At 46.8% G+C, this 26,749-nt stretch overlaps 1 protein-coding gene across 3 annotated transcripts in view; it reads left to right on the top strand.

Moving 5' to 3' along the window:
* Window positions 1-26,749, top strand: part of SHC3 (SHC adaptor protein 3) — a 55,121-nt gene that overhangs the window by 27,604 nt on the left and 768 nt on the right. For all 3 annotated transcript variants that reach the window (XM_081213710.1, XM_081213711.1, XM_081213709.1), the window contains 7 exons: window positions 3,286-3,339; window positions 6,252-6,303; window positions 9,093-9,219; window positions 10,104-10,260; window positions 12,772-12,868; window positions 14,531-14,725; window positions 17,715-18,004. In XM_081213710.1, the coding sequence (XP_081069836.1) occupies window positions 3,286-3,339; window positions 6,252-6,303; window positions 9,093-9,219; window positions 10,104-10,260; window positions 12,772-12,868; window positions 14,531-14,725; window positions 17,715-18,004 (972 nt within the window). The remainder of the gene's footprint in view (window positions 1-3,285; window positions 3,340-6,251; window positions 6,304-9,092; window positions 9,220-10,103; window positions 10,261-12,771; window positions 12,869-14,530; window positions 14,726-17,714; window positions 18,005-26,749) is intronic.

Here is a 26,749-nt window from a genome sequence, read left to right as displayed (position 1 = left end):
CCAGATTATTTCTGTGCTTAGTGGTCCTGTTCTCATTTGTTATAACTAGCATTTTCTGGTACGTCTGAGTAGCTGAACACTGGAAGATCCAGGGCAGACAGTACTTTTGTCACACAGCACATATTTGCTCCAGAAAAAGGGAGGGATGACCACCAACTTGGATGACAAATGCATGGAGGATTAGGCCATCCATGGCTAGAACCCATTAAGGTAAAAAGGTAAAGGACCCCTGGATGGTTAAGTCCAGTCAAAGGTGACTATGGGGTATGGCGCTCATTTTGCTTCAGGCTGAGGGAGCCGGCGTTTGCCCAAAGACAGCTTTCCGGGTCATGTGGCCAGCAGGACTAAACCGCTTCTGGCGCAACGGGACACCGTGAGCGCACAGAAATGCCATTCACCTTCCCACCACAGCAGGAGTGATAACTGCACTGGCCCATCTTCAAAGCCCAAATGTTTTGGCCTGGGCGGAACAGGTCCTTGTACTCTTATTATGCCTTTGCTTGTCTGGTTGGGGGACGGAGAGCGTGCGTAGAAACTCGCCCACTGCACAAAGGTGGAACTTCCGTTTCCTCTGCTCTGCCTACATTTGCCTCTTTTTCTGCCCCACTCCTGCTACAGACAATAGTGAGTTAGTGTCAGGGACTGGGCAGAGGAGTGATGGTGGAGACCGACTCCCCAGCCTGACCTTCTAGAGAAGAAAAAGTCAGTTCAGAATTACAACAGGGGTTTCAGGGAGATCACAGCTCAGAGGCAGATGAGAGAAAAAGCTGGGAAAAAATGGGAGAGAAGGAAGAAGAAGTACCAGAGGGGGGACAGCTGACAGATTCATTGTCTTTAGGAAGCATTCCAGACCCCCTGTCTCCCAAAACCTGGCGAGCCTTGAAAGTAGGAGAGCAGAGAGCTCAAAGGCAGAGGGCACATTTCAGCACCCGTAGCTGAAGCATGAGAGAGGAAGGGAGTGGAGACTCGCTCGGGGCAATGTCACTTCCAAGCATCTCTCTGTGACTATTGACTAAAAAGCAGTTGGTAAGAACTTCTCCTTGTCTTATCCGTTCCTGGCAACCAGCCATGGGGGTTTGATCCTCTGCTGCCTGACACCAACGGTCTGGCTAATATAAGACAACTTCCTATTTTCCTACTAAAATGGGACTACAAAGTAAGCAAACATGCCTCTCTCTCTTTTCCCTAGGATAAAAGTACCATTAAAAAGGGTGTGGGTCTGGGACATGGGTGGCGCTGTGGGTTAAACCACAGAGCCTAGGACTTGCCGATCAGAAAGTCGGCGGTTCGAATCCCCACAGTGGGGTGAGCTCCCGTTGCTTGGTCCCAGCTCCTGCTAACCTAGCAGTTCGAAAGCACGTCACAGTGCAAGTAGATAAATAGGTACCGCTCCAGCGGGAAGGTAAATGGCGTTTCCGTGCGCTGCTCTGGTTCGCCAGAAGCAGCTTTGTCATGCTGGCCACATGACCCAGAAGCTGTACGCCAGCTCCCTCGGCCAATAAAGCGAGATGAGAGCCGCAACCCCAGAGTTGGCCTCGACTGGACCTAATGGTCAGGGGTCCCTTTACCGTTACCTTTTAGCTCCATGGTAGGGCACATTCTCTGCATGCAAAATATTTAATTCCCGACCTCTCCAGGTAAGGATGGAAAAGACTCCTGTATAAAGCCCTGGAGAGTGGCTGCCAATTGGTGGCAGAAATTCTGGACCAATTTCTGCATTGCAGAACTATCTGTGCTATCTAACATGGTATAAGGCAGCTGTAAGTGTATTTCCTTATCCCTTCTTGCTACCTTCTCCAGCCACGGTGAAACATGTATGCTTCTTCAATTTGGCAGTATGCTTAGGGTATTCTGACTCAAAGGGCACCCAGATGGTGGTTTCAAATGGGGTTCGGTGGATGCGCATTCATTGCAAACGACTTCCCACAATCTGCACAAACGGGTGACTCCGTGCTGTGCTTCCACCTGTCCTTGCCTGCCCACTCTGCCTGCGGCAGGATCCGTGGCGCAAGAGTCATACTGCGATCACACCAAAAGCCAGCCCGCCTTGCAAGATTCCAGGACTTTGGGTTTAGCATCTGAGTGCCGCTCTGAGATCCTGGGGAGTTGCCATCTGGCCAGGCTGTCACAGAAGGTTTGGAGATGCACGACTTTGCACATTTGTTTTCGATGTTATTGTTTCTGTTTTTAGGCTTTCGAGGACGTTTCAAGCCCATGGTTGCCCCCAAACCAACCCTGGAAACTGTAGTCAAAACAAAATAAAAAATTCCTTCCAGTAGCACCTTACAGACCAACTAAGTTTGTTATAGATCGTGAAGCTGAGGCTCCAATACTTTGGCCACCTCTTGAGAAGAGAAGACTTCCTGGAAAAGTCCCTGATGCTGGGAAAGATTGAGGGCACAAGGAGAAGGGGACGAGGTGGTTGGACAGTGTCATAGAAGCTACCAGCATGAGTTTGACCAAACTGCGGGAGGCAGTGGAAGACAGGAGTGCCTGGCGTGCTCTGGTCCATGGGGTCACGAAGAGTCGGACACGACTAAACGACTAAACAACAACAAGTTTGTTATTGGTGTGAGCTTTTGTGTGATTGCACACTTCTTCAGATACACTTCTTCACATATCTGAAGATATCTGAAGAAGTGTGCATGCACACGAAAGCTCAAACCAATAACAAACATAGCTGGTCTCTAAGGTGCTACTAGGGACGCAGGTGGCACTGTGGGTTAAACCACTGAGCCTAAGACTGTCTGATCAGAAGGTCGGCGGTTTGAATCCCCATGACGGGGTGAGCGCCCGTTGCTTGGACCCTGCTCCTGACAATCTAGCAGTTCGAAACATGTCAAAGTGCATGTCCCGCTCTGGCGGGAAGGTAAACGGCGATTCCATGCACTGCTCTGGTTCTCCAGAAGCGGCTTAGTCCTGCTGGCCACATCACCCGGAAGCTGTACTCCGGCTCCCTCGGCCAATAAAGCGAGATGAGCGCCACAACCCCAGAGTTGGCCACGACTGGACCTAATGGTCAGGGGTCCCTTTACCTTTAAGGCGCTACTGGATGGATTTTTTTTATTTTGTTTCGACTACAGCAGACTAACACAGCTACCTGTACTTGGAAACTGTAGTTTGGTACAGCTGCATGGAACTGTGTCTCTCTGGGGAGAAGGTAGACTACACTTCCCAGAAATCTTCGGGGGGAACCATGTGCTTTAAACAGATGGTGCGAATGTGACTCTGGAAAGTCTGACTGCATCTCACACTCATGCTAATCTTTTCCCGAACCCTTTACAGATTATAGCAAACCATCATATGCAGTCTATTTCCTTTGCATCTGGAGTCGATGTGGTAAGCATTTGATTCATTTATTTAGAACCTTTCTCATTTTGGAACTGATGAAATCATACTGTGGTACTGATGTAAGGGTACTGTGCCGCAACTGATCGCTTAACTTGTTCTGGAAATATCGCTAATTAGACCTTTGCCATTAAGTTCTAAGTGAAAGCTCTGGAAATTCAAAACAAGGCATCATCATTCAGTTTAACACGAACACTCCTGTGATATATGAAGGCACTCTCAGAAGTGTTACAGTAAAGATGAAATGAAGCCAATATGTTGTGAAAATAACTTCATGATTAAAAAGAAAGAAAAAAGGAAGAAGCCCATATTATCAATAGCATAGCGGTCTGAACACTAAATGACTGTATAATGAGCAATTTCTGCTGTGGGCAGAGGTGTTTCTAATCTCTACAGTTATTTAGCCTCTATTTGTAACCCAAGCGTCAGCTCCTGAAATGCCACTGCCTACTGAATTTTTGGAACGTGAGTTGCCTAGGGGCAAGCAAGAGATGGGTGGAGGAGAGGCCCAGTTCAAAGGATTGTTGTGACACAGGGCTAAATTTACACATGCATCTCTCACTACAGTGGCTCTCAGTTAAACGCGTGAACTGTCCCCTTTGAAAAGTTTTGCACGACTTGAAAGCAGATGGTATCAAAGTTCCACCCAACTATGCTGTGCATTCACAATTGGAGGCAGTAATCATTTTGCCCGGACATTGAGGTCCAGCTCTGAGGGCCTTCTGGCAGTTCCCTCACTGCGAGAAGTGAGGTTACAGGGAACCAGGCAGAGGGCCTTCTCGGTAGTGGTGCCTGCCCTGTGGAACGCCCTCCCATCACATGTCAGGGAAATAAACAACTACAGTGGTGCCCCGCAAGACGAATGCCTCGCAAGACGGAAAACCCGCTAGACGAAAGGGTTTTCCATTTTTGAGCTGCTTCGCAAGACAAATTTCCCTATGGGCTTGCTTCCGATTTTTTTCCGCTTCCCCCCCTTTTTCTAAGCCGCTAAGCCGCTAATAGCCTTTTAGCCGCTAAGCCTTTAATAGTCGCTAATCCGCTAAACCGCTAATAGCGCTAATCCGCTAAGCCGCTAATAGGGTTGCTTCGCAAGACGAAAAAACCGCTAGACGAAGAGACTCGCGGAACAGATTATTTTTGTCTTGCGAGGCACCACTGTATCTGACTTTTAGAAGACATCTGAAGGCAGCCGCATTTAGGGAAGTATTTAATGTTTGATGTTTTATTCTGTTTTCAATCTGTTGGGAGCCACACAGAGTGGCTAGGGAAACCCAGCCTGATGGACGGGGCATATAAACAAACAAATATACAGTGGTACCTCTGGATGCGAACGGGATACGTTCCGGAGCCCCGTTCGCATCCTGAAGCAAACGTAACATGCGTTTGTGCATGCTGCATTTTGCCGCTTCCGCGCATGTGCATGACATCATTTTGAGCGTATGTGCATGCGTGAGCGGTGAAACCCGGAAGTAACACGCTCCGTTACTTCCAGGTCGCCATGGAGCGCAACCCAAAAATATTCAACAACAACAACAATCTTTATTACGGTCCAGAGACCCAACAAATCGTTACAAAGCAATACACAATTCATACAGCCTACCTCCAGGTTAAACAAGTGTTTTGTTCAGACTATGGGGATCATTGGTTCTTGCAACCACCGATAAAAACTTTGCCATATTCATCCCGAAGTTACTTCAACCCGAGGTATGACTGTATAATGTTGTTGTTCTTGTTGTTACTTTCTGAATACCTGTTGCTGGAAACGACAGAAGAGGAGAGTGCTGTTGCATTTGAATCCTGCTTGTGGGTTTCTCACAGGTTGGCCACTGTCAGAACAGGCTGTTGAGCAAGCCGTTGGCCCGATCCACCAGGCTCGCCTTATATTTTTAGCTGTAGCGATCACACAAACATCTTCGCTTATTGATGGTATGACCTTAGCCAGAGTTAGGGAACCTGTCACCCACCAGATCAGCTCAAGCAGTGTGGCCAGTGCTCAGGGATTATGGGAGCGATATTCCAGCAACATTTGCAGGGCCACAGCTCCCCTCCCCACGACCCTAGTGATGACTCAAATGGGTGAATTATTGTTGCGTTTGTGAGCTGTGCCCATATTCCTTTGTAGTTACTTCTCCCTTTTCTTCCTCCTCTGCTCCCCTCCCCTTTTTATAAACTTATATTGTAAGTTGAAACTCATCTCTTGCGTATTCTCTTACCACAAACTTTGTGCTTTTTAGCTTAAATACTGAAATACTAAATACAAACACACCTCAGTGTGGTACAGATTGTGTTTGGGCACAGAAGAAAAAAAAGAGTTGCAATGTTCCTCAGCAGGAACATGTGGTATTCTCTCGACTAATATCCCATTGATACAACACTCCTGAAATCCCACTCACAATTTACAAAAGCACGGGGGGTGGGGGTGGGGGGGGCGGATATTACATTTCCCCACTTATAAAATATTGGCTCATTTCAGATGTAACAACAAAAATGGTTTGTTGCTTTAAGAAAATTGTACCTCCTCAATATACAGCATGCCATTTTAATTGTAATTTGGGTACCTTTCGATAGATACTGGAAAAGATGGCCCAGTTTTTAATGGTATTATAGCCTTTGAATTGATGGTTTTATACCAAGGACACGCTCTATTATTTTGCAGGGTTTTCTGTGCAAGAGGTTCTCTCTGTCTTCCTGCCTTAATGTATCTACTCTAGAATCTAATCTCTCTATCTGGATGATATTTATAACACACTCGTCACCATGGTATCCAAACGCAGGCAACCAGTTGCAAACACTCAGATGAAAAGCAGCGCACCTTTGTTGCAGCATAAAATGAAAACTCACATGATATTCATGGTAGATGTTTGTCTCCTTGCCCCCCCCATCTCCCCTCCCTCTGCCAACAGGATACAACAGACTATGTCGCCTATGTAGCTAAGGACCCTGTGAATCGCAGAGGTAAAGTACTGCTTAACATTCAATCTCCTCTTCTTTTTGAAAATGTAGGCTGCTCAGATTCTCATTAAGGCACTGTGTTCTGTTGATAATGGCTTCCCTTCCGCTAACGGTATCATGTACCATATTCAAAGTGTATTCTGTTATTTCTTACATTCGCATCCCGCCTCGCCTCCAAAGAGCTCAGTTGCCAAATCAGATGAGATGTCAGAGCTCTGAAATGGGATTTCCTTTTTCTTAAAATTATGGAAAACAGCAGCTCCAGGGTTTGGAGACTGTGGTGGCTAGCCTTTTCTCCTAACTGCCACTTCTTCATATGGAAAACACACACAATCCTTCCTTCCTTCCTTCCTTCCTTCCTTCCTTTGTTAGAACATTTGTTAATTTTCCAATAAAAGACATCCCATTAACATATCAAATCATAATCCAATAAAAAAAACTAAAATAAAAAGTCAAATTATCTTCCGAATTGTAATTTTTAATTTTACGACTTCCCACAGTCTGAAGCATGTCCAAATTTCAGTCCTGCCTCTCACCACACACGAGCCTTTCATGGAGCTCCTATTAGTGGGAATGTTCAGGGTGACAGGAGAGGATATATTGTTTATTAATATCTTTCCTAACTCGTGCTAGGAAGTTCCTTTACTTAGCGGAGCTACGTTCACCTTCTACATGCACAGCAGATAGCTGGTTGCAGGCTTGTGTGAGCCTCTCACTATTGTACGATTCAGTTTGTCTCAGATTGAACTGTACGTTCATGGTAAGTTCCCTTGAATCCCTCTTAAAAGAATAAAGACACCACAATCTTATTCAAAGTCAATAAAATAAGTTTACTTACATCAGTTCACAGTTGGATCCCTGAAGGCAGACTTAGTTACAAATATGTACATGCGGATCTACCCCATATGGGGGAATAATCCCAGTGACTGCAGGCTAGCAGTCCAGCAGTTCACACAATGGAAGGAAGATGGAAGAAAGAGAGTTGCTGCGTAACTCGCCCTTTTGTTACCTGGACAGGTTAGGTCACACCCACCTTCTATCACATGCAAAAGGAAGGATGCTCCAGCCAGAAGGAACAGGAAGTTTCAACTGGCTGCACCAAACATTTCCCTGCATGTCCACTCTAGGAAAACAAGGAATGTTGTACTTGACTGCTCCCAGTGGATTACATCCCACACTATTCCCACTAGTTAGAAGAAAGCCATGTGTAGGCAGGCACAATACTGGAGTAAAGGGTTAACTACCCATGACTGTGGTCCCGATCCAAATGGCCCCTTACACAATAACTGTTTGCCAAAATGTTAAGAGGTGGGATGAACACAAATCTCTATTATCTTGTCTTGGGGAAGGGCTGTAGTTCAGCAGTAGATAATGGCCGCTCACCACATTTATGGGGGAGGGGGCGACAGTTGTGGCCCCCTTGTGTTTCACCTTCACCCCGGCAGCTAGAGCATGCTTGCTCTCCTCCTGCTGCTGGGGAGTTCCCCTCAGCCAGTGATAGCGAGGAGTCGTCTTCCCACCAAAGAGGGCAAATTTCAGTGGGCCTATTGGAGGCCCCACTTGGAGGGTGGTGTCTTGTTGGATGGTTGGCCATTGGCTGTTGCCTTGCCCATCCTGGCGGTGGGGCTTAAAAGGCTAGCTGCATGTGGCTTCCACAGAGAGCAGAAACCTTCCCACCCACCTCTTTTGAATCAATCCATTTCCATTTCAGAAGGTCCCAAGTTCAGAAGACCATACTGAGATAGCCTGACCAACTGTCCAGCTTGATAAAAGGCAACTTCCTACAGTATATTCCTATGTCTACTTTGGTCCTCAAAGTTGCATTTTGAACCTTATGAAGTAGGTCTGGCAGTGAGTCAATGACTTGGTCAAAGCCATCCACTGGGCTGAGTGGGGATTTGATTTGAACCTCAGTTCCTGCATAGAAATTCACCTGAAAGGCTAGGCAGCTGCTCAGTTTGCATCCATAAGGTGCCCCACTAAACTCAGGACATTTATATGGTGCTGTGGACAAGGTTTAACTTAAGGAATGTTTCTCAGTTTGAGCAATCTTTTGAGTTGCTAGCTCAGTCACTTCCTCAGAGTTTTTGTGAGACTCTTCTCTTGCAGCTGTATTAACTAGAAGTAATTAATCAGAAAACGCCAAGGAGGAAGAAAATGATTTGTAACCTCCTAGATGATGCGGTTTAGTGAAATATGTACAGGTTTAGTGAAATATGTACAAAGCAAGAGACCATGGGGACACTCATTTTTTTTTTTAAGTGTGTGTGTGTCTTTTAAAAGATACTTTTAATTTTTAGAAAAAGATAGGGAGGCACACAGAAACTGCCAGTGATATTTTTAAAAGCACACTTTTGGGACACCTGGGGTGGTATACAACTCAGAGCACACTTGTTGAAGTTAATAGGCATTACTAACTTAGGCTCACTAATTTCAGTGGGTCTACTGTGAGTAGGACTGAGTTGAATGCAACCTTATATGTAGGGGATGGGAAACATCTGTTTTAAAAATAAGTCCCATATATTAGAACTATGGTTTTAAATTTTACTTCTGCCAAAGTTTTTGTTTTTTTAAAAAATAGACATAGATTGTTTTAAGTTTATCTTTTTTAAGCAAAGGACAAAGGTGTAAAAGTACTTGTATTTAATTTTTTTAAAATATTTAAATATTTTGCTGGAAGCCTGCCAGAGTGGATGATGATGATGATTACTACTGCTACTTCTACAGCATTGATTTCTTCAAGCTTCAAGCTTAGACTCTAAAATACTTTTCTTGTTTCCCCGTTCCTTTAGCGTGTCATATCCTGGAGTGCTCTGATGGCCTGGCCCAGGATATTATCAGCAGTATAGGACAAGCATTTGAACTGCGTTTTAAGCAATATTTGCAATGCCCCTCAAAGATCCCAGCTCTTCATGATAGGTGAGCAAGTACAAGAGGAGTTTTGATTTTTGTGTGGAAGTTCTGTTTCCTTCAAGGACTGCTAAAATAAAAGGAGAGTTCATTTGCAGGAGGGAACAACTGGCTGCAATACTTGACTCACAACAGATTATTGTGACACCTGCTGCACCCAACAGAATAAGGCTTACATCACTGGAACAGCCTCACTCAACTTGATGTCTTCCAAATCTGGAATGCGGCCACCAGACCCAGCCAGCACAGTCCAATGGTCAGAGAATGATGGTTGTTGTTTTCCCCCAAAGCTTCTGAGGGGTATCAGGTTGGAGGAGGCTGTTCAGGTAGCGAACTTGGGTGCCAGCCTCAAACCCTTGCTCTCTGTAACAGAGAAAGCAATAACAGTGTCCTTTCAGCTGCCCATTGCGAACTTCCGATCATACCTGCTGAATTGAAGCTCGGTTAAGCAAAACCTCCCTTTGAATTTTCCACACATCTGATAAGATCTGATTCAGCAGGAAATATTGGAGTTTTGAAAGGCACAACCACAAAACAACAAGAAAAGCTCTTGGGCCTGGTAGAATTAAATCAGTACACAATACGACCAAAATACAGGTCAAGAAAAAGTGTGGAAGACCCCTTACTCCCAGTCTTGGATTGTACTGCAGCAGAGTAGTTAATACAAGGCACTATTGTATCTGAGAATATGCTGGTCAACAGGGAACCTGTTGAGCCAATTCAAGAGATCCCTCAAACTGTTGGATTATGTCCAAAGGAGAATTCTATAGTTTATATAACAACGGGACTGAATTTGTTAAGGGATATATTTGTCACATTTTAGACGTTGGCAATTAAATAGACAACTGAATAAAAAACTGAAGGAACAAAGTAACAGAGCTTCTTTCTGACAGGATGCAAAGTTTGGATGAACTTTGGATGGAAGAAGATGTTGAGGCAGCAGCAGAGCATCCATATTACAACAACATTCCTAACAAAATACCTCCGACTGGGGGCCTGGTTGATGCAAGGATCAGAGCCAAGCTCTCCTCTGTTTCAGATCCTACTCAGGTAGGCCAATGGATCCTAGCTTGGTTCCCTTGGGTGTTGTTTTAACAGACTGAAAATAGCTGTATAAAGGATAACTTATCATGGATCTTTTAAGCAAAAGGTGTTGATGCACCAGTTGAAAGAGCCAGTTCATACCCCCACTGGGTGGCAGTCCTCCTCACCTCTACCAAAAACATGTGGATGGATATATAAGGCAGACCCATCACATGGATGCCCATACACACATAGGCCTGATTTGTGCCATCTATTCTTTTTGTCTTTTTAGGGAAATTGGGTCTAGATGTATATAGGCTTCCACCTCACCTGGTCTATGTGTGTTTGAGGAGTGTGCGCCTGATATTTCACCACACGAGGAGCATTGTTGCTCAGCAAGTGTATGAGCAATCTCTACCACAACACGGGAAGCTCTTCTCTTTGTGTTTAAGGGCTCCTGGTTCCGTTTGGTCAATAATATCCCCCACTGTTCTCCTTTGTCTGGTGGGAGAGTGGATTAGACTGTCCCCTCATGTCTACCTGGAATGCCTGTCCCATCTCCAAGACCACTGAACATCCACACGTGGACTTAATCTTTCGGCAGGAAGAATGCGTGAGCAGCACAATTGAGATCTCAGACAAAATCAGTGTGATTTGGTCCAACGTACATTGGATCTTATAAGTGTACTCTGTGGTGAAACATTATGTCTATGTGGGGATGTCTGATATACTGCATACGTTCATATACGGAAGGTGTGTGCTCACTACAGGTAGGAAAGAAATTGCTTGTGATGTGCTACGCCTGCCGTCTATCATGTTGGGTTTCAAACTGCATAGATCACCACGTAGCACTGTAGTCTAGTTTAGATGAGTGGGGGAAATAGCAAAGGTAACCGCTGGTTTCACAAATGTAGCTCTGTGGATTCATTCATTTATAAAAATATATCACAGCGGTCTACGACAATACAAAAACATAAAACCAAACAAAAAAATAACAATAAGTTAAAAAGAAGTTGAAAGCAAAAAGAAATTAAAAGCAACCATCAATAGATCATTGTGGGGAATGTACTCTGAATTGCTTGCATAGATCTGGAGGATTAGAAAAATTTTCACCAGCACGTAAAAGTTGACACAGGAAATGCCTGCCGAATGTCTCTTGCTACCCCCCCCTTGAATCTCCAAACTGTTTAAACTCCTATGAGCTTGAGTTCAGGGGATTGATGCAAGAGAGGATGTTTTAGACGCTTAAAGGTAAAGGGACCCCTGACTATTAGGTCCAGTCGTGACTGACTCTGGGGTTGCGGCGCTCATCTCGCTTTATTGGCTGAGGGAGCCGGCGTACAGCTTCTGGTTCATGTGGCCAGCATGACTAAGCTGCTTCTGGCGAACCAGAGCAATGCACGGAAATGCCATTTACCTTCCTGCCAGAGCGGTACCTACTTATCTACTTGCACTTTGACGTGCTTTCGAACTGCTTGGTTGGCAGGAGCAGGGACCAAGCAATGAGAGCTTACCCCGCCGCAGGGATTCGAACCGCTGACCTTCTGATCGACAAGTCCTAGGCTCTGTGATTTAACCCACAGTGCCACATGCATCCCTTTTAGATGCTTACTGAAGTCTAAACTACACAACCCACAGACAATTTACCTGTGGGCAACTCTTCCCTCAAACATTAATGCTGCAATGGGTTGTGATTTTCTTTTCCTGCCAGGAATCTTGGACTTTTTGGCAAATCTGCCATGGATGAATATTTGCGTCGCTTTTCATTCATATGGAAGCAACATTCATTGAGTTACTTAAATTTATTGTGATTTATATCTATGCATATATAGTTGTGTGAGATAAGTGAATAGCAGTAGATATCATATACACGGTCCTTTTCTGTATTCTTCATGTAATCTTGAATGAACATACATTTACTGAAAAGATGGCAAAGTGGGAAGAAAAGTACTATGATGGGATTTCTTTCTTGGTATTCTACTTTGCATCCCTAAAGTCCTTATTTGCGGGTTCACCCACACTGACCTTTTGCCCCACACTTTCTAGGGGCAAAAGGGACCTATGCCTAGAAATTCAGCACAAAAGGGAGGCTGGATGAGCCCTGCATTGGGAAACAAAGTTTTACACGTAGCCATCATATGATTATAATAATGTTCCCCCATCCTTTCTGTGTCTCTGTGTTTGTAAAAGTTCAGTGGAAATCATTAGGCTGTCAAGTTTGTTCCAGGAAAGGGTGATTGAACTGGAGGGGTTCCTTTTATAGATGTAATATACCTACTTTGTCATTTAGAATTACAGGGGTTAATAAAACAGGAAAGGAGTGCAATTTCCCTGAAGGTCATCATTTCTCTCATCCTCCTCCTACGCAAACTCATTCATAAAAGAATGCTCAGTCATAGTGTCATACATGATGAATGAACGAAGACTGGGTTTGGGTAGAATTGCACCTGGACCAATCATATAAAAGACCCACTGAAAATGCATTGCAGTTTTTAAAAGGTAGAGTTTGCATGAAGACTATTTTTACTGCCACCTTAGTCTGCATCCGCAATGGGAAGAGAGCAAACATACTACCAGAGCCAATACGTAAGGGACCTATTTGGTGAAGATCAACAACAGCGACCCAGTAGGCAAGGTAAGCTTTGCTTTGAATGGTTGCACTTTTGCTGCATGAGTTCTAGAGGCAAACAGAAGAATGTGGATTGGTGGAAGTCTTCATGTCATAGACTTAAATTCTTTTTAATTTTTTAAAATTTATTTGGTTTTTCAGATTAAAATTTTACAGTCATATATTGAACATACATAATAAAAAACAAGATTCCAAGGAATCTCCTAGAATTCCTTTTGTGGTCCTACTAATAATTTCCTCCTGCATCTTTTATAATGATCCAAATCTTTTACATCTCCATTGTATCCAGAATTCACCATTAAACTACAAGTGATATTCCAATCCAACTAACGATTTTAACTGTTTACAATGCTCCTTAAGATAAGAGCATTGTAAATTTATTTCCCCCATTCCTTATTAAAATTTTGGTCTTCCTGATTTATGATTCTTCCGGCCATTTTAGCTACTTTGGCATAGTCCATCAATTTCATCTGCCATTCTTCTCTGGTAGGAACTTTATCTTCTTTCCATCTCTGGGCCAATAACATCCACGCAGCCGTGGTCACATACATAGATAGTCTTTTCTGCTCCCTTGACATTTTGGTAGCTAGAATTCCTAAAAGGAAGGCTTCAGGGTTTTTGTAGCAAAGGTTATTTTAAACATTTTTTTTCAACTCATTCTATATCATTTCCCAAAATCCTTTTATTTGCTTACATTTCCACCACATACAGTATGATAAAAGGTGCCTTCTTTTCCCTTACATTTCCAACATACTTTTGAGCATGCTTTAGTCATGGACTTACCGTATTTTTTGCACCATAACACTCACTTTTTTCCTCCTAGAAAGTAAGGGAAAATGTCTGTGCGTGTTATGGAGGAAATGCCTACGGGTGGCATGCCTACGGATTTTCCTCCTCTAAAAACTACGTGCGTGTTATGGTCGGGTGCGTGTTATAGAGCGAAAAATACGGTAAATTCTATGGCTGTCTCTTTAAAAAAAAAGTTTCTTCCACCATACAGCGGTGGGAAAGTTGGAGGTGGGTGAGCGAAAGGAGGTGGAGACAAATGCAAAACTAAGCCAACAAACATTCTGGGTGGAATTCAGCATAGCACAAAGGAGATGGTTCTTCCCCCATGGGAGTATTCATAACCCCCCAGAGTAGATTTTGGGGAGACACAGGGGCACTCAGTGGGAGGAGGGGGGGGAAGCCTTATTGTGGAAGCAGAAATCCTTGCACCGACTCCCACCGCATGGTTGAATCCAGCCCTATATATTATATAGAGAGAAGATGGCCTTAATTGGAAACCTTTGAGGCTTCCTTTTCTTCTGATACATAAGCCATTTCTGCAAGCCCCTGAGAATATGTCTAGGATGCAATTTATCCCCTTTGTTTGGGCTACGAGAAGTACTTTTATCCCCATAACTTGCGTATTCAAAAAGCATTCTAACTCCTGAAATAATTCAGTATATTTCATTAAATGCAGCACGTTATGCCCATCATCCATCTGAACCCACCCATCATTTTGGCAAAAATAACATTATCCACAAACACAAGAAGCCCTGATCCTGCCATAGGCACCCATCTCATTGCACCTCTAGTGTGGAAACAGCCCGAGGCCAAAGGATGCCCTTTTAAATTGCCTTACTGCAAACTGGGACAAAAAAAAGGTTGCATTGATTTTTGCAGGCTCTTTGGACATTTACAGCCTGCCGGAAGGAAAATCTAATGTAACCCCACCAGGAGAGGTAGCGGCCTATGTGAATACGCAACACATAAATATGGAAATCCTTCAGGCTCTTCAGGCAGATGCTGAAAACCTGTTTAGTGGAACAACAGAAAGTACCAAAGACAGCAGCCCAGGAAAAGATCTTTTTGACATGAGTAAGTTCCTCCTGAAAATTCTCTAAAAGCCTCTCTTTGAATTTTCCTTGCATCTCAGAACTCAGTATTTTGCCAACAATCATTCAGTTAATAGCTGTAAGGGAGGGGTGTTTCTTTAGCTGTTGTAGTAGGCAGGACATGTGGCAACCCTATATAGAAAGGTAAAAAAGGTAAAGGACCCCTGGATGGTTAAGTCCAGTCAAAGGCAACTATGGGGTTGCGGCGCTCATCTTGCTTTCAGGCCGAGGGAGCTGGTGTTTGCCCACAGACAGCTTTCTGGGTCATGTGGCCAGCAGGACTAAACCGCTTCTGGCACAACAGAACACCATGACGGAAACCAGATTGCCCGGAAACGCTGTTTACCTTTCTGCCGCAGCAGTACCTATTTATCTACTTGCGCTGGTGTGCTTTTGAACTGCTAGGTTGGCAGCAGCTGGGACAGAGCAATGGAGCTCACCCTGTTGCGGGGATTCGAACTGCCAACCTTCTGATCAGCAAGCCCAAGAGGCACAGTGGTTTAGACCAGTGTTTCCCAACCTTTTTTGGGCAAAGGCACACTTGTTTGATGAAAAAAATCTCGAGGCACACCACCATTACAGCCCCGTGATGTCAGCGCGCAGCGTCACGCCGGGAGGGACGCACGAAAGTGTAAGTTTCAATTTTTTCCCCTCCCCTCCTGTGTAAAGGGGAATGCACTCTGCTAAGTAAATGCACTTGCCACAGCAGCGTCAACGTCACAGCACCCACCAGCACCCAAGAGAGAAGGGGTCTCAGCAGCCCTTTTGCCAGGAAGAGGAGCAAGAACGAGAGGAGGAGGAAGAGGAAGAGAGTCCCCCCCAAAAAAACATTCTCCTTTTGATCTTCCTTATTTGCAATTCCTCATTGCAAAACAGCGGTTGATATACAGCTGATTTTTTTGTTATTACAGTCCCCACCCCCTCACCTAGAAAAACACCACCTGTCAATTTATTTTTATTATTATTATTATTATTATTATTATTATTATTATTATTATTATTATTCCCCGCCACTCTGGGAGGCTGAAGCCCTTTAAGGCTTCCTTCTGTCCACTCTCTGTGAATTACCTGCCCGGAGCGGGTTTCGGGGGGGGGGCGCTGCTGCCGGTGTCCTCCCCGTCGAGTCTCGCCTTGCCCGGCGCGTGGCGGCCGCCCTTTCCCACACTCTGCCGGCTGCGCTGCCAAGCCCCACGGCTCAGCCTGTCAGCGTTACCGGGCTCGGCGGGCAGTAATTCCCGAAGAAAGCCGGCGGCGCTTGAAGAGCTGGCAAGCCCCCATTTGCATGTCTGTTTTCCGCAGCCCTTGGAGAGGATTAAGTTCCCTCCTTCCTGCCGGGGAACCTCCAAGCTTTGGGGGTGGGGGGGGAGGAGGCAGCAAAGCGAGGCAGGAAGGAGAGCGCGGCTTGGCTGGGTGAGCTTTGGCAGGGGCAGGGAATGAGAGCCGCGAGGCGGGCGCTGCGGACGGAGGCGCTGCCCGCCGAGCTCGCAGGCAGCCAGGCAGGCAGACGGCGAGAGCCCCGCGCTGGGGGGCCTCTCCTCGCCGCCGCCGCCCTGCCTCTCGCCGCCCGACTCGCCCGCCTCCCTCCAGGCAACATCTCGCGGCACACCAGGCAACATCTCACGGCACACTAGTGTGCCGCGGAACAGTGGTTGGGAAACACTGGTTTAGACCACAGCACCACTCGCGTTCTATACAGCCCTATACAAGATCCCAGACATATGTATCAGACTATCTGCCATCCATGGTCTCTCCTTTAATTCCTTTTACGCTTTTACCACCTGTCCCAGATACAGTTCCTTTCCTTGCTGCTTCCTGCCAGTCCACTTTCTCACGGTCCCTGGAGATGATGGTGAGGAAGGAGAATTCCTCAAGGTCTCCCTCACCGTCCATGCAAATAAGGGCTGAGGTCTTTTTTTGCCTGCTGTGACAAAGACAGAATTGTGTGCCCTACAAAATGACAGCACATTGATCCAGAAAAACCAGAGAGTAATGATAGTTGAAAGAACTGAAACGCTACATTTCACGTATCTGAAAGATGGCAACTTTCTCACTTTAAAAGCCTGACAGGGGAAAGCAAAGCTATAAAACAGGCAGGAGGACAACAAAATTGAAGCCTTTGAACCTGTTGTCATAACTCTATTAGCCAAATGGAGATCATTCTCAGTTTCTGTTGCTGTTGAGCAGAATGGGGAGAAATTTTCTTGAAAACTGTAATTGCCACAGCAGCAACCTTTGATCCTATACCTGTTGGGGTGCCTACTGAGGTATGTATTTGCTGCTCTAAAATCTAGGGACTTAGGAGAAATCCCTATTCTTAGTTTAGCACAGTTGCCATTTGCTCTGTTAATTTATTCAATTGAATTTACTGATCAGTGGGAGCACAATTTCTCCCCCTTATAATATATGATGATGATGATGATGTTGATGATGATGATTTATTACTTATACCCCACCCATCTGGCCTGGCCTCCCCAGTCACTCGGGGCGGCTCTCAACAGAATATTAAAAACACGATAAGACATAAAACATTAAAAATTTCCCTAAACAGGGCTGCCCTTCAGATGTCTTCTAAAAGTCAGATAGTTGTTTATTTCCTTGACATCTGATGGGAGGGTGTTCCACAGGGTGGGTGCCACTACTGAGAAGGCCCTCTGCCTGGTTCCCTATAACCTCACTTCTCTCAGTGAGGGAACCACCAGAAGGCCCTTGGAGCTGGACCTCAGTGTCCAGGTTGAATGATGGGGGTGGAGACACTCCTTCAGGTATATAATCCAGAGGAAGTTAAGGGGATTTAAGATCCAACGGAAGAGACCTCAGCCTCCCAGCCTTCAGGTGTTGCAAGATATCCAGACATCTTTCGTCAAGACAGCGCTTTTATTGTAGGGAAACGCAACGAGTCACTGAACTACGCTGAATTGCTGTCCTGCTACTTATGCCACTAATTTGTATTTGTTACCCACCCTTACTAACAGGCCCTTTTGAAGATGCTCTCAAGAACCAAACCCCTGGGCCCATTTTGAACAAGGCTACCTCAGTTGAATGTACCAGCCCACTTCTGTCCAGAGCAGAAGGTGCGGCAGCAGAACTGAGCACAGAACCCTGGTATCAAGGGGAGATGAGCAGGAAAGAAGCCGAACAGCTCTTAAAGAAATGCGGAGACTTCCTGGTTAGGAAAAGCACCTCCAATCCGGGCTCGTACGTGCTGACTGGGTTACACAATGGACAAGCCAAGCACCTTCTCTTGGTGGATCCTGAAGGAACTGTAAGCATTTGACCCCAATTAAGGGGAACAGATTGGGGCTGGGCGATATTTGGTTTTCAAATATTTGATGATATATCCCCAGCTAAAAATCACAATATACCAGTGTATCACAATGTCTGAAATAAGGATGGAGCTATGTAGAGGCATTGGCAGGCTTCACAGTTTTCCCCACGTTGTGATGTTTGCATAGCACACACACCACAATTCGCAATATATTGCCAGGTCAAAAATTATGAAACCAATTTCATGATATGGACTGAAACTGGTTTTGGGCAATATATTGCTCAGCCCTAACACACATCATGATTTGTGCTATATTGCCAGGTAAAAAACCCCTATGAAACAGATATCACAATATGGGCTTCAAACTGGTTTCGGATGATATATTGATATACTGTCCAGCCCTAGAATACACTAGTGGCCAAAATTGTGGAAACCTTTTGGGAAAAGGTTTGATGGCTCATGACACCATTTTTTTTGAAGTAATACCATAAAATTTTATGTCGATGGAAAGATAATGTAATGAAGAATGCAATGCAATAACTTTTGTGAAGGATTATTTATTGCAACAGCAGTCATGAAGAAGAAATGTGAAACACATAGAAAAAATGAGATATACAAAAATTCTTACCATGTCAGTTCATACTTGGTTGGGTAACCTTTCGCTTCAATTACAGCCTTACAATGCCTTCCCATGGAGTGAACCAAGTTTTTTTTCAATTCTGCAGCTGTAATAATGTTAAAACAAGATTGAATTATTGCCTCTATTACATTCTTCATTAAAAGTGTCCACAATTTTAGCCACTAGTGTATTCTAGGGCTGGACAATATATCAATATATCATCCGAAACCAGTTTGAAGCCCATATTGTGATATCGGTTTCATAGTTTTTTTACCTGGCAATATAGCGCGAAGCATGATGTGTATTAGGGCTGAGCAATATACCATCTAAAACCAGTTTCAAGTCCATATCATGATACTGGTTTCATAATTTTTAGTGTAGATCTCTTTCTTCAAACCTTGTCAGTATAGAAAACACATGACTTCCCTTAACACAGTTTTGCACCAAAATGTGAAAGGATGTTCAAGGCATGGTGTGCAGAAAGTCAGTAGTGGTTGGTGGGGTGAGTTACAGTTACAGCGACGGAAAGGGGTGAGGTGACGGGGAGGTTGATATAGTGCAAGTGCAGTGGCAGAGCCAATCGGATGTTCCTGCCACTGCTCTCACACCACACACCTTGCTCAGCTCCCTCTCCATAACTGGCAGCAACCCCATCTTTGGGAAGCCCCATTCTGCCCTACCAGCTGCTGCTGATAGAACCAACAAGCCTGATACCAGGGGTTGGCAAGGCTTACTGGGCATGGTCCGGATCACTCCTGCGGAGATCCTCCGTGGGCTGGACCGGTACAACATGACACTGGAAATCACGTCTGTGCATGCCCACATGCTGAAAATTGTGCCTGTGCAGAAGCGATTTTTGGCATCTGGGCATGCGCAGAAGCGATTTCTGGAGTTGCGGAAGAGAGTCCCCATGCCGTGTTGCACCAGTTTAGCGCAGCGCATGGGTACTCGCTGAGCGGGCAGCTCGATTCAAGGGTGGCTCATGGGCCGTTTAAACGGCCTCCGTGGGCCGCAGGTTGGGGACCCCTGCCTTATACAGTGGTACCTCAGCTTTTGAATGTAATCCGCTCCAGAAGACCGTTCAAATTCCGAAACGTTCAAAAACCGAAAACTCAATATGGAAAACTCAGTACGGAAGCATCGTGGCATGTTTGACTGCCGAGCTGTGTTCAGAAACTGTAGCATTTACTTCTGGGTTTACGGTGTTCGAGTTCCGAAACATTCATCAATGGAGATGTTCAAAAATCGAGGTACCGCTGTATTGTATTAATATAATGTGCTCTCCAGTCCCCAGGTGGTAAGAGCTCTCAGAGGTTGTCAGAGCATACTTTGGGTTTCTTTGAAATGAAGGTAACTGGAGTTGTCTTTGTACTAAGCGGTGGTTTTTTTGTTTTTGTTTTACACATATACACAGGTCTAAGTTGGGAGGGCTCACAGCATCAACACTCCGCCAAGTCCCGTTTCTCATTCATTAGGTTACTGGGGGTGGTGGGGCCATCAAGGCCAAAGCTTTGGATTCAGCACAGAGAGGAAGCCAAGCCTCTGTGTCTCTTCCCAGCCCTGTCCAAGATGAGACTGGAGTCTGTTGTTCTTTTTCACTCGTAGACGAGGACAGTTCATAAAAACCTTTTTTTTAAAAAAAAAATGCTTGCTCCAAAGGTCTTATCTTACTACACTAGGAATTATATAGCTATGTCTGAAATTTCTTGCATATTAGTTAATATCTTTTTTTTTATAAGATATTTATTGAAGTTTTACAAATTATATCAAACAAAACAATACACAAACACAAACAAAAAAGAACAAGTATAATTTCAAAACCTTATTTTCTTAAAGCTTACTTCACCGACCTCCTCATACCTCCCCTTTCTGCATTCCCATTTTAAATATTTAGTTCAGCAAATCCTCACCCTTAATTTTATCTAATTGTCAACCTTTCTTTTCTTTTAACTTAATCTTTACAGCTGTACTCCATTTAATTTTTAAAGCTGCCTCATTCTAGCACACATTAATTTTACAGTATTTCTTAAGATAGTCCTTAAATTTCTTCCAAACGCATATTAGTTAATATCTGGACCTTGCTCCACTGAATTGAAATTTCAGCCTTCACGACATAGGGAACAACTTGCACCTTAATATCAGCAAGACAAAGGAGATGGTGTTGGACTTTTGGAGGAAGAGAGGAGAACTAGCCTCGCTGTACATCGGGGAGGGCTGTGTGGAGAGAGTCTCTTCCTTTAAATTCCTAGGAGTTTATCTCAGTGAAGACCTTACTTGGAAAATAAATACAACCCAGGTGGTTAAGAAAGCCCAGCAGAGACTCCATCTCCTCAGAGTATTGAGGAAGAACGATGTCAATCAACATTTGATGATCTCCTTCTACTGGTCAACAATAGAAAGTGTCCTTTCATACTGGTGTGGTACGGTGGTTTGACATCATCTGATAGGAAGTGCCTACAGAGGGTGGTGAATACAGCACAAGTTATTATGGGCTGTCCCATGAATCCGCTGGGTGAAATAGTGGAAGAATGTTGCCTCAGGAGAGTGAGGAAAATTCTCAGGGATGATTCACTCCCTGGCCTGCACTTTCTTGATCTCCTGCCCTCGGGCAGAAGATATAGAAGCATGATTAGTTGCACCAACAGGGTAAAGAATAGCTTCTATCCGTGGGCTGTTAGGGTGCTGAATGAAAAGATAACAAGAGGGCAACTGACTTTCGGGTTTGGTGGGTGTGCATCAGTAAACGAGGGGAATTAAGACTAAGAGAGCTGAGTGGGGGTGCTCGTGTAATCTCACTGTATGCAAGTTGTACAAGTGACGATAAAGTATTTCAATTTCAATTCAGCAGAACCCCACTTTACAGATATAAGACCAGAGGCTTGGAGTGGACTCTAAAGACAACATTCGGACTCCCACTGCCCCCTGTAATCCTCTAACAATGATTTCTTACACGTCTTTAAGATGCCTCAAGATTCGTTGCTGTGTTTTGTTGCTGCTGCAACAGGCTAACAAAGCCAACTTTCTGTGTGCAGAACTAATTTCCTTTTGAGGGATGAATGCTGGATGCATATAATCTCTTAGTATCACCTGCTTATCTATGAATGACATGACAGGGGTGTGAGGAGAGCTCCACCTGCACTTCCTCAACACCTGGGACCCCGGCCTGCAATTTCCATCAGAGCTCAGCAACATTTAATCTCTCTCAAAATTTAGAAACCTCCCTGTCAGCGTTTTCCCTAGTCACATCTTCTGGAAGGTGTATGTAACGTTGAATGGAATAGCCATTGCAGTGCAGTCAACACTTTCATAAGATGCAAGAGACATTTTGCTGGCTGGCTCACAGCCTCCCCTCAAGCAATGAATGCAACTCACACTGTTAACGCTAGAGGTCAGTCGGAGATTAGTTTTGGAACTATTTCCAACAGAGGAGAATTTGCCTGAGGTTGCTGAGGTGTTTGTAGCAAGCCAAACGCTTCATGCGAACAAGAAAATATATTTCATTTCAAAAGTGTGCTTCTGTCTGTGCCTCACGGGTCAAAAAGGTGGTGAGTCTTTTGCCAATTTAGTGTTGAGAAAGATGTAGCTACCTTCCAAAATCTCTGACGTTCTCAAAACACATCCCTGCGCTGATGCTGGAAATTCCACTTTGCTATCCCCATTGCTTGTTTACTCATTTACAGTGGTACCCCGCAAGACGAATGCCTCGCAAGACGGAAAACCCGCGAGACGAAAGGGTTTTCTGTTTCGGAGGCGCTTCGCAAGACGAATTTCCCTATGGGCTTGCTTCGCAAGACGAAAGCCCATAGGGAAATCTCCGGGGACCTGTTTTAAATTGCTGGCGGTCGGGAGCAAAGACTTTCGCCCACAGCCGGCCTTCAGAAGAGGTCCTGGACCTCTTCTGAAGGCCGGCGGGGGGGCAAAAGTCTATGCTCCCCCCCGCCTGCCTTCCCGGGACAGTGGAGACTTCTCCGCTGCACCGGGCGATCTTAAAATGCTGGCGGGCGGGAGCAAAGCGTTCACTGCCGACCCCCAGCATTTTAAAATCTCCCCGGGACAGCAGAGAAGTCCCGCCCCGCTCGGGATGGCGGCGCAGAGCTGTCTGCCGTGCCGGGATCAGCGCGGGCTCTGCACGGCCATCGGGAGCCGGGGGCAAAGCCCGCCCCGCTCCAGATGGCCGCGCAAAGCTGCCTGCAGTCCAGGGACTGCAGGCGGATCTGCGCCACCATCCCGAGTGGGGCGCTAAGTCCCGCCCCGCTCGGGATGGCGGCGCAGAGCTGTCTGCCCTGCCGGGACTGCAGGCACATCTGCGCCGCCATCCCGAGCGGGGCGCTAAGTCCCGCCCCGCTCTGAATGCCGGCGCAGAGCTGTCTGCCGTCCGGGGACTGCAGGCACATCTGTGCCGCCATCCCGAGCGGGGCGCTAAGTCCCGCCCCGCTCGGGATGGCGGCGCAGAGCTGTCTGCCCTGCCGGGACTGCAGGCACATCTGCGCCACCATCCCGAGCGGGGCGCTAAGTCCCGCCCCGCTCGGGATGGCGGCGCAGAGCTGTCTGCCCTGCCGGGACTGCAGGCACATCTGCGCCACCATCCCGAGCGGGGCGCTAAGTCCCGCCCCGCTCTGGATGCCGGCGCAGAGCTGTCTGCCGTCCGGGGACTGCAGGCACATCTGTGCCGCCATCCCGAGCGGGGCGCTAAGTCCCGCCCCGCTCGGGATGGCGGCGCAGAGCTGTCTGCCCTGCCGGGACTGCAGGCACATCTGCGCCACCATCCCGAGCGGGGCGCTAAGTCCCGCCCCGCTCTGGATGCCGGCGCAGAGCTGTCTGCCGTCCCGGGACTGCCATCCCGAGCGGGGCAGGAGCCTCCATAGGCGCGCATCACCTCTCCAGCTGGGAGAGCGTGCGCGGGGCTAAAGCAGCCCCCTGCGACCCTCCCCCGGCTGGAGAGGTGACGCGCGCCTATGGAGGCAACTGCCATAGGTGCGCGTCACCTCTCCAGCCGGGGGAGGGTCGCAGGGGGCTGCTTTAGCCCCCCCCCGCGCGCTCTCCCAGCTGGAGAGGTGACCCGCGCCTATGGAGGCTCCTGCCATAGGCGCGCGTCACCTCTCCAGCCGGGGGAGGGTCGCAGGGGGCTGCTTTAGCCCCACGCGCGCTCTCCCAGCTGGAGAGGTTACCCGCGCCTATGGAGGCTCCTGCCATAGGCGCGCGTCACCTCTCCAGCCGGGGGAGGGTCGCAGGGGGCTGCTTTAGCCCCCCGCGCGCTCTCCCAGCTGGAGAGGTGACGCGCGCCTATGGAGGCTCCTGCCATAGGCGCACGTCACCTCTCCAGCTGGGGGAGGGTCGCAGGGGGCTGCTTTAGCCCCCCGCGCGCTCTCCCAGCTGGAGAGGTTACCCGCGCCTATGGAGGTTCCTGCCATAGGCGCGTGTCACCTCTCCAGCCGGGGGAGGGTCGCAGGGGGCTGCTTTAGCCCCCCGCGCGCTCTCCCAGCTGGAGAGGTGACGCGCGCCTATGGAGGCTCCTGCCATAGGCGCACGTCACCTCTCCAGCCGGGAGAGGGTCGCAGGGGGCTGCTTCTCTGCTCCCGCCCGCCAGCATTTTAAAATCGCCCCGGGACAGCAGGGGCTTTTAAAATGCTGGAGGTCGGCAGCAAAGCCCTCCTGTCCCCGGAGCTTGCGGGGCGGGAGGTGGGAAGAAGGGCTTTTCTTCCCACCACCAGCCTTCAGAACAGCTTTCTGAAGGCTGGGGGTGGGAAGAAAAGCCCTTGTTCCCCCCCCCTCAGCCTTCAGAAGAGGTCGGGGGACAGACTGTCCCCGGACCTGGTCTGAAGGCGGTTTCCCTAGGAATGCATTAATTGATTTTCAATGCATTCCTATGGGAAACCGTGCATCGCAAGACGAAAAACTCGCAAGAAGAAAAAACTTGCGGAACGAATTAATTTCGTCTTGCGAGGCACCACTGTATTTATAAGTGATTTGGACTAATTTCAAAAGCCCTCTGTAAGTGATTAGAGCAGACGTCTGACAAGAGAGATCTGCCTCTTCTGTGAGTAGGGAGAAAACTAAATAGGGGACGAGAGAAGGAGAATGCATGCACCCCCCAACAAATTCCCCAATAGAGTATCATTTGCCTAATAATAATAATAATAATAATAATAGATGCTCAATTAGGCTCATTGAAGTTAATGAACATGGCGAAGTTTGACGCACTAATTTCAGTGGGTCTCTTCTGATTAAAACTTAGTGGCACACTACCCAATGATTTCTAAAAATGTGCACTGTTTTGTTTACATAGCGTTTTATATCAGCTGACCCACTGTAATGAAATGGAGAGAGTATTGGGCTTAGACCAAGGAAATTCCTGCCGGGCCTTGTGGCTTACTGGGTTTGTACGTGTATTGGACTGTGGATAACGGATAAAATTCATTTGGCTAGTTTGGTCCTTAGCTTAAAGGTCAACATGATTATCAATAATAGTTAATTGTATTTCTATCCCACCCTTCTTCCCGAAGGAGCTCAGGGCAGCAAACAACAAAGGAACAATACAATACAATACAATACAAACAATACAATACAATACAATACAATAAAATGGGAAATAGTTTTTTACAAACCCACATTATTTAGAATTGCCATTTCTGTGGAACTTTTTTCCCCTTAAACATCTTTATTGAAAGTTCAAAAAGTACATAACTATATGTGCACAGACATGGTAAGATGCAAACAAAAGAGAAACACAACCCGTGCAGAAGGGAAAACAAAGGGGAGAGGGGGGAAACCCAAAACTGTATATTTTACAAGGTTGTTATTGTACTTCACCAGATCTTAACCTATTACAGTATTTGTAAGAATGGATTCCAAATATCATTGAATTTGTCCATGGCAAGTCTGCATTTATATGCAAGTTGTTCATATGCTGTGAGTTTATATACCATATTTTTCAGTGCGCCCCGTGCTCCGTGCAGCAGGCTGCTATCCGCAGCTTAGGGAGCCCTGCGGGATGTTTGCTCGGCGCAGGGCGCTCTGCTTCAGGGCGCCCCGGGCGGCATGCTGCTATCTGCAGCCTAGGGAGCCCTGCGGGAACTCCCGCGGGCTCCCCAGGCTGCTCATAGCTTCCTGAAGCCTGGAGAGTGAGAGGGGTCGGTGCGCACCGACCCCTCTCACTCTCCAAGCTTCAGCGAAAGCCTGTATTCGCCCCATAGGACGCACACAGATTTCCCCTTCATTTTTGGAGGGGAAAAAGTGTGTCCTATAGGGCGAAAAATACGGTAAGTCTTCAATCCAATTGTAGAAGGGAGCCGCATTTTTATTTTTCCATTTCATCAGAATTAGTCTTTTTGCCGTGTTCAGGGCATGGAGAGTCCACACATATTGTCCTTTTGTAAGGTTCCCTGTGTTGGGTATATAATTCAAGAGGATATTTTGCTCTGTCATGTAAGGTTGTTCCGTACAGTTCTGTTGATGGTTTCAGTTACCTTCTGCCAAAAATCTTTCAATATAGGACAACGAAAAAACATATGTTTTAGAGAAGCATTATCCCTATTGCATCTCCACGTTAGATACCCTAAACCAGGGGTCAGCAAACTTTTTCAGCAGGGGGCCGGTCCACTGTCCCTCACAACTTGTGGGGGGCCGGACTATATTTTGGAAGAAAAAAATGAATGAATTCCTATGCCCCACAAATAACCCAGACAGCGGTGTAGCGTGGGTTGTCAGCACCCGGGGCAAGGCAAGTAATTTGCGCCCCCTAACCCGGGGCAAGGCAAGTAATTTGCGCCCCCTAACCCCTAACCTGCCGCCGCTGCCAGCTTCTTCTTGCTGCTGCCTGGTCTGGTCTGGTGTGGTTCTCTCCCGCGCTCAGCGCTGTGCTGGGCGGCCGCTGCACTGTCCCTCCCCCAGATAGTCCCTCGCTCTCTCTCCGCACCGCACACCTGGCACCCACCCCCTCCACAGTGGGCGGCGACCCAGCGGCTCGCATCGGATTCGCACAGCCAGCACTGCAGTGAGAGAGAGTGAGTGAGCCAGGTAGGGGCAGAGAGCTGCGAGTGCGAGTGCGAGTGCGAGTGCGAGCGCCCCCCAGATGTTGCGCCCGGTGCGGCCAGCCCCCCCTGCACCCCCCACGCTACGCCACT

The sequence above is a fragment of the Podarcis bocagei genome (assembly GCF_964188305.1).
Source record: "Podarcis bocagei genome assembly, chromosome: 11".
NCBI lineage: Eukaryota > Metazoa > Chordata > Lepidosauria > Squamata > Lacertidae > Podarcis > Podarcis bocagei.
This window is presented reverse-complemented; position numbering and strand designations above follow the sequence as displayed.